The 16,257-nt window shown below is 31.0% G+C and overlaps 1 protein-coding gene across 1 annotated transcript; it reads left to right on the forward strand.

Moving 5' to 3' along the window:
• Positions 1-713: 713 nt before the first annotated feature.
• On the forward strand, positions 714-11,498 carry LOC132726244 (matrilin-2-like). The gene is made up of 12 exons (XM_060711524.1): positions 714-741; positions 2,016-2,114; positions 2,665-2,787; positions 3,578-3,627; positions 3,840-3,996; positions 4,364-4,486; positions 5,070-5,192; positions 6,372-6,468; positions 7,395-7,426; positions 8,082-8,170; positions 8,666-8,731; positions 10,795-11,498. Exons 1-12 carry the CDS (start codon positions 714-716, stop codon positions 10,834-10,836), a joined length of 1,029 nt encoding a protein of 342 aa, XP_060567507.1. The 3' UTR covers positions 10,837-11,498.
• The last annotated feature ends 4,759 nt before the right edge of the window (positions 11,499-16,257 follow it).

A 16,257-nucleotide genomic window follows, 5' to 3' on the forward strand; every position in this document is an offset into this window, starting at 1 on the left:
CTATTATGGAAGTAGATGTAACAGTCGTAAGTTGTTAAAATTGTTATGTATATGTATATACTATGATATATCATCTCGAATTTGTAATGGTTTAAGCGATTTCATAATGATTATAGTTATGTAGTTATGATAGGCAAAGCTAATTGTACGAAAATGTGTTTTACACAAAATCAGTCAGTCACCTATAAGTTGTCAGTCAATTATATATTTATATTTTAAATTATATACCAGCCTAGTCACGTTTTGTTATATTTATATAACTTCCTAGCCTTTTTTCACTGCCTTAAGTATGTAAAACCATTTCAAAAACTATGTTCATTGTCATTTTGAGATTAACCTTGTTAACTTCAAAACTATGATTGCATGCTTTATCATTTGTACAGCTTTGTGTTTTGGGTGGACATCTTGTCCTAATGGCGGTACTTGCAGCCATGTTGACTTGTGTAGCTGTCCAAGTGGCTTTTCATCACCCAAGTGCGATGGTAAATACAACACGATATAGACGCTTTTAAAAAGTGTTTATATATTACATATATCTAGCTATATTCATCTGACTATATTTCATAATAAATATAACACGCTTAAAAGAAAATCCGTATGGTAATTATATGTTTATGAAAATATCAAATATATGTAACTACGTTATATTAAGTGCGTTTGTGTAAATTATGATAGACATTGTAAAACACAACTGTTTTTTATATTGTTTGTCTATGATTGACTTTACTAAAAGCAACAACAGTAAATGCTTCGTGTCATTATGATATAGCAAATTTCACGGGAGTAAACTGTCAGATCCAGTCCAGATTACTCGTGTAAAAAGGCTATTAGACTGTTTTCTGTAAGTTCATTTAATAGTTCTTGGAAGATTCAAGAAGACAATAGGAACAATTCAACAACATATCCATTTCAGTTTAGTTTATTTGAGAACTTTGCTATTTCACTATCAACATTTTTGTAGAAAATCATATAAGTTAAATGTTGAAAAGGGAAGATTATTTTCAAGTTATAATCTATTATTTTTGTTCAAGATATTGACGAATGCAGCAGTGGCACACATGAATGTCAACATAATTGTGTTAATACTCATGGCTCTTACAGTTGTACATGCAGAGCTGGTTTTATTCTGAGTTGGGATCGCAAGTCTTGTTTAGGTATTTATCGTTGTTTGATGATGTTAACGCTCGTCTGTTAAGGTCAACGAATATTGCTAACCAATTTTGATTAAGATTCTAACTTAAAAAGGGGCATAACTCCAAAAATATATATTCAAAATTATGCCCTTTTCTAACATCCTTTTCTTGTCATAAAAAGCAATTGCTTCAAGTTTCCTGTTGATGGCTTTCAAGGTTTTTGATTAATTGGCTTCAGAAAAGTATTTGCACGACACAACAACAACGAAGCAGCGAACTTGAAAGCTCTAGTTTTTACTTTGAAACATACTAGCGGAAAATCATAAACTAATCATAGATGATATGAAGTTTATTTGGTTTACCCTATCGGTTTGACATATTTAAAATATTTTGGAATATCACACAAGTATGTTTTTGCTCGACGAACAGTTGCTCGTTATTTATCAGGTATTCTAACATAGTTTATAACGTTTGCGATTGCGGTAAATTTTAAAAAAACTTCATAAATGAACGCTATAAATCGTTTCGGTTTTAATTTATTATATTTGTTCAAGATTTTGACATACTATGATATACTCGTATCATCTCGAATTTGTAATGGTTTAAGCGATTTCATAATGATTATAGTTATGTAGTTATGATAGGCAAAGCTAATTTTACGAAAATGTGTTTTACACAAAATCAGTCATTCACCTATAAATTATCAGTCAATTATATATTAATATACCAGCCTAGTCACGTTTTGTTATATTTATATATCATCCTAGCCTTTTTTCACAACCTTTAGTATTCAAAACCATTTCAAAAACTATGTGCATTGTCATTTTGAGATTAACCTTGCTTACTTAACAACCATAAAATCATATTTTATCATTTGCACAGCTTTGTGTTTTGGGAAATCATCTTGTCCTAATGGCGGTACTTGCAGCCATGTTGACTTGTGTAGCTGTCCACGTGGCTTTTCATCACCAAAGTGTAATGGTAAATACAACACGATATAGACGCTTTTAAAAAGTGTTTATATATTACATATATCTAGCTTTATTCAGCTGACTATATTTCATAATAAATAGAACATGTTAAAAGAAAACCTGATCGTACTTACATGTATATGAAAATATCAAAGATATATAACTACTTTATATGAACTGCGTTTGTGTAAATTATGATAGACATTGTAAAATTACATACACAACTGTTATTATATTTGACTTTGATTGACTTCACTAAAAGCAACAACACTAAGTGCTTTGTGTAATTATGATATAGCAAATTTCACGGGAGTAAACTGTCAGATCCAGTCCAGATTACTCGTGTAAAAAGGCTATTAGACTGTTTTCTGTAAGTTCATTTAATAGTTCTTGGAAGATTCAAGAAGACAATAGGAACAATTCAACAACATATCCATTTCAGTTTAGTTTATTTGAGAACTTTGCTATTTCACTATCAATATTTTTGTAGAAAATCATATAAGTTAAATGTTGAAAAGGGAAGATTATTTTCAAGTTATAATCTATTATTTTTGTTCAAGATATTGACGAATGCAGCAGTGGCACACATGAATGTCAACATAATTGTGTTAATACTCATGGCTCTTACACTTGTACATGCAGAGCTGGTTTTATTCTGAGCTGGGATCGCAAGTCTTGTTTAGGTATTTACCGTTGTTTGATGATGCTAACGCTCGTCTGTTAAGGTCAACGAATATCGCTAACCAATTTTGATTAAAATTCTAACTTAAAAAGGGCATAACTCCAAAAATATATATTCAAAATTATGCCCTTTTCTAACATCCGCTTCTTGTCATGAAAAGCAATTGCTTCAAGTTTCCTGTTGATGGCTTTCAAGGTTTTTGATTAATTGGCTTCAGAAAAGTATTTGCACGACACAACAACAACGAAGCAGCGAACTTGAAAGCTCTAGTTTTTACTTTGAAACATACTAGCGGAAAATCATAAACTAATCATAGATGATATGAAGTTTATTTGGTTTACCCTATCGGTTTGACATATTTAAAATATTTTGGAATATCACACAAGTATGTTTTTGCTCGACGAACAGTTGCTCGTTATTTATCAGATATTCTAACATAGTTTATAACGTTTGCGATTGCGGTAAATTTTTTAAAAAAAACTTCATAAATGAACGCTATAAATCGTTTCGGTTTTAATTTATTATATTTGTTCAAGATATTGACGAATGTAGCACCAATACACATGGATGTCAACATAATTGTATAAAATTAATGTTGCCGGCTCTAATCTTTGTACATGCAAAACTGGCTTTACATTGAACTCGGATCTCAAGTCTTGTCGGGGTATACGTATTTCGTTATTTAATTGAAGATATATAATTACGTTACAAGTACCTTTATATTAATTATTAATTGTTATTGTGTAATAACATAAACAGCTGTTTCTGACATTTGACTTTGATTTTACTAGAAATCACAGCACTTCGTGCTGCGTGTCATTGTGATATAGCAAATTCCACGGTAGTAAACTGGAAAATTCAGTCCAGATATCTCGTGTGAAAAGTTATAAGACTGTTTTTCTGGGGTTTTTTTGTAAGTTAATGGTAAAGATCTGGACATTTCTAGAAAATAAGGAACAATTCAATAGCATAGCTATTTCCGTTTAGCTAAATTTCACGATATGACCATTAAATTATCATTATTTCATTTAGAGAATGAAATGGTTTTGAAAGGCTTTTCAAGTTACAGCATACCTTTTTGTTAAAGATATTGACGAATGTAGCAGCAACTCACATGGATGTCAACATGATTGTGTAAATACTTACGGCTCTTACCGTTGTACATGCAGTGCTGGTTTTACTTTAAACTCGGATCTCAAGTCATGTCCAGGTATTCAATATCGTTATTTAATTGACTAATCAGTAATAAGAGCACCGCATGTGGTGTTATCGCTTGTGTAATAAAGTCACGACTACCGGTTCTACTTTATCAAAAGGGTCATGGCGTCTAATTTTTCCTTTTGTCTACACATTTTATAAAATGACTTTGTTCCTGCTTTCGAGATCCCATATTTGTTAAAATGTCACACAAACAATTGTTGCTTAATGTTACTCAACGGCAATAACTTTTATTATTTATGAGATATTCTAACATCATTTACATCATTTACGATACTGGTTAATTTCAAATACACTGAACATTGACATGTAGAAAGTTTTCTTTTTTTGCAAGTTAAAATCCATACTTTTTGTTCCAGATATTGAGGAATGTAAAAACAGCGTTCATGGGTGTAAACATAATTGTGTAAATACTCATGGCTCTTACCGTTGTACATGCAGAGATGGCTTTTATCTGAGCTCTGATTTAAAGTCTTGTCTAGGTATTTATTGTCATTTGATTGCCAGTGCATCAGTTACAAGAGCACTCGTGTTATAAGGGAAACGGCTGTCAGTAACCAATTTTCATAAAAGTTCTACGTTACAATGGGCATAACTCCAAACATATCTTTCAAACTTATGCCCCTTGTCTATTACGAAAATGACATATTCCAAGTTTCATGTAAATATATTCCAGATATTTGAATTCTGGTCTTTATTAAAGCATCTGAACGGCAACGACGACGCAGTGACCATATTAGTTGGACTACAAAATTCAAATCAGTTCAACAACAGCAAATGATCCTAATCCGGAACGATTAGACACCGTGGACTAGCTAAATTCATAAACATATTATAATTTATTTAAAGTAAATTTGTTAATGCTTTCGATCTGCTATATTTTAATATATTGCATTTCAACAAATATTTATTGTCAAAAATTGTTCTACCATGTCTGTTTCTGCAGACATTTTAACATCTTTTATATCTTTTACGATAGCGGTAAATTTCAAATTCATACATAAACCCTTAAAATCTTGTCGTAATTTATTTCTCAAGAAATAATCTTATATCTCTTTGTACAAGATATTGACGAATGTAGCGGCAGCACACATGGATGTCAACATAATTGTGTCAATTCTCAAGGCTCTTACCGTTGTACATGCAGAGATGGCTTTATCCTGGATCCGGATCTCAAGTCTTGTCTAAGTATTTATCGTTATTTGATTAACAGTATATCATTCACAAAAGCACCGCCTGCGGTGTTAGCGCTCGATCGTTAAGAGCAACGACTATCGCTAACAAATTTTTTTATAACAAGGGGCATAACTCCAAATAGCTTTCAAAATTAAGCCCCTTATCTATAACAACTGTCATGAAAAGCAAGTATTCCAAGTTTCATGCTGAGAACTATTAAAGCATTAATATGACGAGCTTGATTAAAGTTTTACACGACGACGCCAACGACGAAGCATTGATCAAAATAATTTTTCTTCGAAACAGACAAGCGTATCAAAAATTTCATAAAGTTAATTTGTCACTGCTTACGGTCGCCACATTTTTATATATTGCATTTCAACAAATATTTGTTGTCAAAAAATGCTCGACGATGTCTTTGTCTCTTTTCTTCAAATATAACATCATTTATATATATACGATAGCGGTAAATATAATTTCAAATTAATTTAAAACAAGACGACTAAAATCGTTTCAGAAATAGAAAAAAACAACAACAATCCTGTGACGTCATTGGAAAAGAAAAAGAAAAGCAGCAATAATCGTGCACAAATCAGTTGTACTTATTTTTATTGAAGACACAAATATTTATCTGATCAAACGTAGAGATAACATAACAATGACATGATCATGATAACACGATACCATTGTGACACCGCGATGAAGACAACGCCATCGTACCACCCTGAATTTACAAAGTCATGTCATTGCGATTTCGTCATATCGTACAAACGTGATTCTGTTTTCATGTAATCTCGTTTTCACGGGATGGCGATGTGATTTGATGGTGACAGTGCGATATTTCTTATCATGGCCTTGCGTTTTTTTCTGTAACATGGAGTTTTTGTCATAGTGCATCCATGCCAATAATAAATCAAAATGTTACAAAAGTCTCAATGGAACATTTATGGAACGGCATCAAACTTCTTACAGAAATATATCAATTATTCATATTAAACCATTAAAATGTTCTCATTTTAAGAGAATGCAATTTATTTTCCTCTAGTATTAATCAATGTTTTGGTTCCAAATTCTCTGTCAAAGAATTATTTGATCAAATGATTACTTGATATTCTATGTGATTTTGTTCTTGAATTTTAAGAAGGTGAACCTCACTTGATATAATTCAAATTTTATATTGCATTATTTTAGATGTCTTTGCTATTATTGTTGGTCCGGTATTGGGAGCTGTTGCCATCTTCGTAACAGTGGTATTGGTGATAGTTTGTGCATTTAATAGAAGGAAATGGTAAGTTCAATCAAAAGACCTAGTCAAATTATTATTTGTGTATGAACGTCTGTTAACATTTTCTTTTTAAAGACATTTTTTTTTATCTCATACTACTGGGCTGTCTGCCAATATTTACCTTATCAAAGCGGCAGCAAGACGAATGATAAATACTTTGGACTAGGAATTTAAGACTTTCAGGGCATGGGTTCGATACCCATCAGGGACAAGCCAATGTTTCCTTGAGCGAGAAATTTGACACTCATTGCTTAATAATTTGTGTTCCTTAATCGTCTTAATAGGTCGGACAGAAATTCTGTATAACCTAAAACAATTTTGTACAAGACTACGGTTGCTATACATAAAAACCATATTCCTTAAAATCCTATTATCTAGCACCTCAAGACTTGCTTCTTACAGTTGTCTCATACAATTTGTTCAGATTGTAAACTGAAAACACTAATGGTCCCATTTTACTTATGCATAAATATACCTGAATATTTCTTTTACTATTATCACTCACTCGTGGAATGTTTAAAGGTTCCCCAACAAGTTAAAAACTAAAATTCAGATGTTTTCCAAATATGCGTATAGAAAATCTTAAAAACCCTAGTAGAATCGCATACCCTCGGACGGGCTCGGGCTGGCAAATAGCATTATTTAGTGACTAATTTCAATTATGATCCAAATTATCCATTGTTTCAGGACTCAGATACATTACATAAATGTATAGAGCTAAAAACTTAAATAATTTATATACTTATCTCTTCTTGCATAAAATGGTGTTTGTTCCTATAACCTTAATCTGAGGATATAATCTTGATATTTTTTATGTCGCATTATTTAAATTTCTAATTGAATATCATTTAATTAAGTTACGTCTCTTATTTAAACGGTATTTTTATAATTAAACAATTGGTTTAATAATTTCGGTACAATTTTTGCAGGTGGCCAAACAAAGTGTCTTCAAACGGATCAGGTAAAAGCTTAAATGTATTTATAATTTGAATATGTACTATGTTTTTTTCGAAATGGCGTGAAATTTCCTAATATCTATGTCGATAGTTACTAAGCTTTAAATTTTTCAGAGCTTTAAGTAAAATATCAGCCTGAAAAATATTATTATTTCCCCTCCAGCGACCCATACCAGTTTGATAATAGAGTATGGCAAGTAGAATATTTCACTCATCTCATATATTTTTTATTCTATATGTAAATCGTATATCAGTTACAGACTTCTTTGGAATGTATAACATTTAACATTAATACTATTTTATCACACACCCATGCCGATTTTGCGACTCCTTAAAAATAATATTGCACGGCCGTGCATATATTTTGACGTGACGTCATTAGCGTTATACAAACATAGCGTTATACTATAGGTGCGTCAATGAAAAATGACTCTTATTTCACTTTAAGTGTAAGTTCATTACTGAACTTATTGCACTCGTTGAATAAAATAATATTATGATCGCCTGAGGCTCGCATAATATAATTTTATTCAACTGGTTCAATAAATTCAGTATTGAACTTACACTCATTCAATATCCTCTATTTTGTCAATTTTGTCAATATTGCAAGTTTCTTTTAAATAAGATTATAATAATCCAGTTCTGTTTTTTTCCGGTTAGGAGAAGGTTTGGAATTATCTAACTTGAATCGGAATGACCTGTTTGTGGATTTTAGCAAGAAGACTCCCTGTTCTACCTTTTTAAAAATCGTATGTATACATTTATAATAATCGTACATTACTGTAAATGATACCTCAGGAGTTTTGAATTTTCTACTACATTATGTTATGTGATTCTATGTATGTATATATGCATTTATGTATGTCACAATTTGCTTATGTTTCCCGCTATTGTGGGACTTTTGCATATATTGAAAATAAAAAAAAAAATCTGAAATCTGAATCGTTCACTCAAAAAATGAAAGTAATGTAAACACTCTATGGATCTTAAAAATCAATTCTGAATGCAGTTTTGTGAAACTTTTATTCTACATGTTGACATGGATAAAGTAGAAAAATATTAAAGAGAATATATAAGTTACTCTTTTTACACATATGAGCAATAACGGGGGACATTCATTTAAGTTTATACACTTATGTTTTTATAAATATGTAAAGTAAAATAAAAGAATAACAAAATAAATCATGGATTAATTCCTAAGCATGATATTTTAGTAAAGGAATTGATGTTATTGTTTGTTGTAGGCGAACGATGGCCGTACGTTTTCGAATATGCCCAGTGGAAAGAACATTAATTCGAAATCTACATACGTATGTACATTGTATTTCCTTTCATTGTTAACAAAACTAGTACAATGATCTTTTGGTTGCAATATGTTCTAATTAATATACGTTCACATGTACTTAATAAACTTTTAAGTAAAAAAAATCAATAATAATCCAATGACGATTGGTTTAGCCAGTAATCTGCTGTTATTATTGGGACACAAATAATAGAGAAAAACAAAATCCCTAAAGAAAGCCCAACACGGCAGAATTGAAAATGTTGCAGGCTCGGTTTGATTGAGCCTGTTTATGGACGATATTTAAAAGTGCAAGTTACCGTCTACGCCCTCTAGCACTGGCTTAAGCAGAATTCAACATTTAAACACGAAAATGGTGAAATTTTGAATTAAGAACAAAGTTCGCTTGGGAAACGAGTGTTTAATTAAAAATATATACTCGAGACTTTGGTAACTTAAGTATTCTGGGTTCTTTTTAATGTCCTGAAAATGGAAGATCCCTCTAGAGCAAAAAAACAAAACAAAAGCAAACAGTAAAAATTCGCAAGATTATATCTTGTTTGTTTTTTTACATTAAGGGTCGTGCAATCTCTCTTACCCCCCCCCCCCCGACACCGACTTTAGCGTAATGCGTCAAACGGTATGAATTGTGAGTCATTTTTGGTGCCTGCTTCTCTGAAGCGGGACACACACACACACATATATTAATCATTTTGATAATCCTTCAATTATTGGGTTTAGCACAATGTTGTGGTGGACCAAAACAATATAGTGCGACACTTTTGTTTGAGTATAGTACCTTGAATTTTATGTTAAACTTATTGAAACAATTAATTATATTATAAAACACGTTGTTATACATAGATTATGCTCTTTTAAATTTGTGTCCCTTTATGAAAAAAATGGCCGTCTTTTGAAAATTTAGCGCACGCCTGGGATTCGAAACGAAATAATTAATATTGTTACGTCATATTTTTGCAAAACACTGGATCAAATTCATAATTTAATATTCAATAAGGATCTGAACCATTCTTCAATTATACAACAAGATTCCTTCTCGATGGGATTTTTAATACGAAAAAAGCTAAAAGTCTTTAAGCCGTAATTTCCACGACCTTAAGTTGAAAACTGAACCAAACAATTGTTTAACAAAAGTAAAGATACAAAACTTAAAAAGAATACATTTTACATGTACTGTTCGGTTAATGGTTCTTTGGTTGGCACCGATTACGTCCGCGCAAAGCGCAAGTTTCTGTGCTGCAATTTTTCCCTTCTCTCTATTGGCACTGGCATTAACATCATTGACGTTGATGACGTCGATCTACCATCGAACAGTGGACCTGCAACTATAATCATCCTGAAGCACAGTGCGGCATTCTACAAACCGTGTGTGCTTTCCAAACTGATATGCAGCTCACGCTTTCTATTCCTCTCACTATTGTCTTTAAAGGTTTGCGAGCTGATGTCCGTAATACATAAAAAATCATAAGTGCTTCAACTAACTTTCTGTCAATCATTCTGACGTTGGAAAGCATAGTAGACGGTTCCATTCAAAGATTTTCTTTTATACAAATTCGATTTATGTACGCACATGTATGCATATATTAATTGGCAAATTTGCAAGTAATTCAGAAGATGGTTTCTTAAAAATTGAAAGGAAATACATGCACTTTTGTAGGGTATTTTTGTGATACTATTTGTTAACCTTTTTGTATTTTATAACAATATCCTCAAAATATATAGATTATCAAAATATCTTTAAATAAATGGCAGATTTTTCTAAATGTATGCGCGATAATGAGTCGGCGAATATCTTGTACAACCCTCCAACAGACATTTCTCTTTGGATTCTCATATCTTTGAAACCCCATTAATGGTTTCAAGATGCAATTAATATTATTGACAAGTCTTCTCAAAAGGAAAAAAATACAAACTTAAAAACATAATTAAAAACAGTTGAATATATAACATCAGTAAGTAATATATTTCTTAAAATGAAATTTTTCTTGAAACAAAAATCCCTTGTATTTATTTTTTCATTTTATGATAATCATTTCAGAATTATTTTCAAATTTGTCTTTTTTTTTACAGATGGGTGAAAATTACGAGCCGTATTTACCCAATCAGTGTTAACTGACGTTTGTTGCTATATATCCAGTGCTAGATTCGAAAGTTAGAAACATACAAGTATACTTCCCAGATGCTTAACGCAAATATTTCCTTTTTCAGTTTTTTCAGTGAACTTCGCTTCATAATTATCCCCTTATTTTTCAGTAATAACTCAATTTTAGTTTTAAATTTGATATAAATTAAATAATTATAATTGTTCATTATTGGTAACAAGTGTATATCTTGTTAAAGAAGAGAAAGGTAAAATATCAAATAGCAATATGAATTACGACTGAAACAGAAAATATATAGCAACATTGTAAATACAACGAAAATACTGAATCGTATTTTTATAGATTTAAAAATGTTATTTCAAATATTGAATAGACTACTCCTATAAGTAAAATCTTATGATTCGGAAAAATCGCCAAATAACGCATACAAGTTCTGATGTACAAGGACTCTGAAAACAAAATTTACTCACGAAGATATAGGACAAAACTGTGTATCATCCAAATATGTTTCGTGTTCCAGTGAAAACCATTAGATAGAGAGACATAGAATCCCTAAAGCACTTCCAAAAGGGTAAAATTGAAAAATTGTAATCTCAGTTAGATTGAGCCTATACATGGACAGTGCTTGTCACCGTCCCTCTAACACCGGCTTAAGCAGAATTCAACATTAAAAGTGTGGGAAGCTAAAGTTTTGAATTTGAAAACATTCACAGATGTGATCATACGGCGGTGTTTATGAAATCCCCCATGTAACACGTTGATGGAAGGTCCATGAAAAGTGACGTATGTTTCTAAAGTAAAATAATTCGTAATCATACATTATCCCCGAAATTTTACTGTAGTTGTGTGTTGTTGATGTAAATACAATACTGCATTCAAGTTAAATATATTTAAATGAAATTAAATTTTTTGATATACATATATGTCATTTGCAAGATATTAAGAACTATACAACAATAAGAGTCCTTGCTTAAAGAGATAAGCATAATACGAGATCTTGTATTTTATTTATGAAGTTTATAAGAGGGAAGACAACCCTGGTATGTCATTATATACATATTTATATATATGACGCGGTAATTGTTAGCAAAAAGCCAAAGCGATTTACATGATGCATTATTTGTGATGTAAGATTATTGTGCGCTACGGGGATAAACTGTTAATGCTGAAAAACCGAAATTGTTATCTTTAGTAAATCGAAGTTAAATAATAATAATTTTAATTCTTTTATAATAATAGTAAACTTGACAATTGTTGATGACTCTTCTTATCTTTTTTGTCCGGTTTAATTTTAATGGAAACTTTTCAAAAACAAAGAAACGTCTTGTTGATCAATCCAGAAAGGCTATGTTTTCATTAATCACTAAAGCTAGGAAGTAAAACTTACCGATTTCTCTTCAAGTATAACTCTTTGATTCTTTAATTACTCCTATTGTGTTGTATGGTTCGGATGTATTGGCTCTTGAAAATATCAATATAGTTCAGTCCTTTCAGCATAAACTTGAAATTAAAACCATCTATACTTTATTGTATGGTCTTGGTGAACCTGGATTGAAACAGATACTTGTACATGTTAACGCTAGATTGGATTGTTATAATGGAGTAAATTGATAAACTCTAAAGATAGCAAGGTAACAATGTAATATTTTTTAGTTTTTTAGTATTCATTACATACTTATAACTTTTTGTTACTCTAAAAACACCATGGTCCCTGTGATAATAAATCGCAATAATCCTTTAAACTGTGATAATCTTTTAATGTAATCTTTTCTTAATATGCACGTGATTATTTCTTAATGTGATACTGACTTTTTATTGAATTTCATTATATTACATTTCAATTGTGATATTATAAATGATATCCTTTATTAATGTGATTATTCTTAAGTGATTTTTTTTCTTTTATGAAATACCTCTCTTTGTCATGCCACCAAATGCTAAGGACCACAATGGAAATAAGAGCGTGCTCTTTTTTTTGTGTTATCCTTGGTTTTGGGAACATGTCATAATTTACATAATGTAGTATTTATTTAGTTATTTATTTGTAATTGTTTTGATCTATATTGTGTTTGTTTATCATGTCACATGTTTACCTTTTGCCGAAATAAATATATCTATCTAACTATCTATCTATCTTTACAATACTGCTTATTAATAACATATTAATGATATTGATTATTCTCCTTGGATTGCATTAGTAAAAAACTGTTAAGATGAACTAAGTATGTCTACCCAAAAAGTAGACAATCTTGATAATTTCAAATTGTTAATTCAGAACATACTATTTGATCAGTACAGTGTTTAATTCTGCAAAATGTTAAGTGTATAAAACTTATAAGACTGAACATAGTTTTCAGGAACATTTTGATATATTGCCTATAAATCTGACTATTTATATGTGTAAGTTTAGAACTATGAATCATCATTTTCCTAAAGAGAAAGGTCGGTCTTTTAATATTGAGCGTGCTGATAGAATATGTAACTTATGTACAAAAAATTGTCTTTGAGACGAATTTCATAATCTTTTTTAATGCGCACATTTTCTAATGATAGAAGGAAATATATTCAAAGATACTATGCTAACAAACCAAACCCTCATAAGTTATTATAAGTATAAACTTATTAAACTGGCTTTAATTTGTAAGCTTTTATTACAGAGTATTTAATAATAACTCATTCTCCAACGTTAGACAATATATCATGATATAGATGTTTGTTGTTTTTTTTGTTTTATTCAGGGAATCTGTATATATGTTTCACATTGTTCGATAAGTGTTTGTATGCACTTGTGCTATGAACCCTTCATCATTTTTGTTTATCTTTTATATATACTTTGTAGTTTTAATCACATGCATGTAATATGCCATGATTAAGTAAATAAACTAAACTTATACTAGTTATCAGTCACCCTTTACAAGTCAGGCGTCTTCTGAAAGGTTATGTTTTAAAAAATTTGTTTTGAGTTAATTTCCATCATAAAGTTTAGTTTAAAAATCTATATCTAAGTAAACATATTAAGCTTCCGATATCCGGAGCAAATTATATGTCACTTCCGTCTGTCCGGAGTAAAATCAGCCATGTGGGCTTTAGTCATATAATAGTATATACATATAATTGTTAATCTTATACTATTTCCAATTGTCTGAACTATTTAATGTTCTTATACAGCCATGGATAAAAAACTGCCAAACCTAATTAACCTCAGTAAAACGTTATCAAGCTAAGAAAGAGTTGTTTTTATTGTTCCCTCTGCTTATTTTTTCAATTGCAATATCTTTATTGCATTAAACATTTTACAATGCTTATAGCACATACAAATATATACATTGGCAAATGAAAACATATCCAAAAAGAAAAAAGCATACAAATTATTTTAACAAATATAATTTTGTGTTAGTTATTTTTACAAAGTCTTGAAACAAATACATTTTTTGTGAGTTATTTTTCTTCAGGTAACTACGAAACGCGGATTTTATCTGCAAAGAAAATGAATTTTGCTAGTTGGGAAATAGATTTTTTTTATTTAGAATTCATTAGAAGTTCAAACTTATTTATTGTTGGCCATCGGCAGAAATATGGCTTAAGATATTTTTCGGAGTTCGCGGTAATTAGGACAGGCAAGTAAAAAATGAAACTCATTTTCCACTACATTCATTGTTCACGATTTACAAATACGCCGTTCACGCAGCATGTTGTCATAGCTACCTGTTTCGATAAACAAGTTGTGGGAGGAGGTTCTAAATTTTGAGAGGGCTATTTTGTATTTAGGCTCTCAAGAACAATTTAAATATGGTTCGACATTAAAGCTATGTTTAAAGATGCAGTAAGACTCCAAACGCGTGGAATTGTTTATAGTTGTAAGTATGGGTCCAAGATACGTTGCTTAATCATTTGGAATGGAATATCAACAAATTCTTGTTGGTCCCAAATGTAACTTAATCCATGTGTTTCCAGTATACTTTTAACTTCCCCGGCGCAACTTTTCCTCTATAATCTACCCCGTCTTAAGGAAAATGCACGTTTTTTTGACTAATGAGTTATCTGGAAGTTTTAAAATTTTCGCCCAGTACTTGATTATGTTGATTTTTCTATAAACTAAGAGTGGCATGCGCCCTAGCTCACCGTAAAGAGTGGATAAATTTGTGGAACGTTTAACGCATAAGATTCGACGTAAAAATTGTGTCTGAACTAATTCAACGTCTGTTGCTTCGTGCATTCCCCATACTTACGAGCCAAAATGGTGGATCGAACCAACGAGACTATCAAATAATTGAAGGATCTGTTTCACAGGTAATTCAATGTTATTCAAAATAGATACTTAACCGTATAGAGACCTAGAAGCATGATGTGCGTGCTATACATTTTTGAGTACGGTACCAATTACCATGTTTAAACAAATTAATGCCTAAGTATTTAAAAGATGTGACTGTCTCGATTGGCGTACCATTGATATGGAAGTTTTGATAAGTTGCGCGACCTTTTGCAAAAACCATTGCTTTAGTTTTGGGAATATTTTTTTCACCCCCCCCCCCCCACCGTCCGCAATAGTTCACTAGATCATCTATCATTGATTGAAGGCTGGTCGGGGATTTATAACACTTGTTGCTAATACGTACTACATTTAAATTTAAAGTTACATGAGTTGGGTTATCGTGATTTACAAACCAAGGTTTTCTGATGTACAAAGACACGTGTGATGTGACGTACCTGATCTTAAATTACTCAACATTAATCAGTCAAAACAATATCAACTTCATATATCATATACCCGGTATGTATTTGATTACATTCATTGATAAAAGAACTGGTGACTTTTAATAGCAATGTTCATAGTTAATACATTATACATAAAATCTTTAAAAAGCTTTTAACATAAAGTATTTAGATATACTGCCTATTGGATATCTAACATTATTATAATCAGAATGAGAGCCAACTACTTAACTAAAAACAACAGTGGAGAAAAACATTAATTCTCCGACTATATACAGGAAAGTAACGTATGAATTTAAATTTCTTACAAAATATCAAAAATCACTTAAATGCAAAAGATAATCAAGAAATAGACTAAGAAATAAATTTTAAACTCATATTTTATGTTTATGTTTAGTTCGATTTCAGTCAAAAGCTTTGCAGCGCTCATTTTTCAGAATAAGAAGAATTACTCCGAGGAAAAATGAGTGAGCGGAGGATCTGAAATTTCATACAAAAAGTTAAAAGTGTAGACCTACATCAAATGTTACATTAACCTCGAATATTTCATTAAGATTTATTGTACAACAATGCAGATTTCCGGTCATTATACGACACACAAAGTGTCATTCTCTGATATAGAACATCTGAAAAACGGGAGATTTCTATATAGAGCAAACAATATAGACTAAGTTGATAATTGTAAATTGCAGACTTGGTTTTATTTAGTCTCTTCGTG

This window comes from Ruditapes philippinarum, unplaced genomic scaffold (assembly GCF_026571515.1).
Source record: "Ruditapes philippinarum isolate M1 unplaced genomic scaffold, ASM2657151v2 ctg140_1_1_1_1, whole genome shotgun sequence".
Taxonomy (NCBI): domain Eukaryota; kingdom Metazoa; phylum Mollusca; class Bivalvia; order Venerida; family Veneridae; genus Ruditapes; species Ruditapes philippinarum.

Excerpts from the sequence above, each read along its gene's own strand:
- LOC132726244 (XM_060711524.1), top strand. The coding sequence starts at position 714 with ATGATTGACTTTACTAAAAGCAACAACA. Across the intron at positions 2,115-2,664 it reads TTCATCACCAAAGTGTAATG|ATATTGACGAATGCAGCAGT; the intron begins GTAAATACAACA and ends TTTTTGTTCAAG. Across the intron at positions 8,732-10,794 it reads TTAATTCGAAATCTACATAC|ATGGGTGAAAATTACGAGCC; the intron begins GTATGTACATTG and ends TTTTTTTTACAG.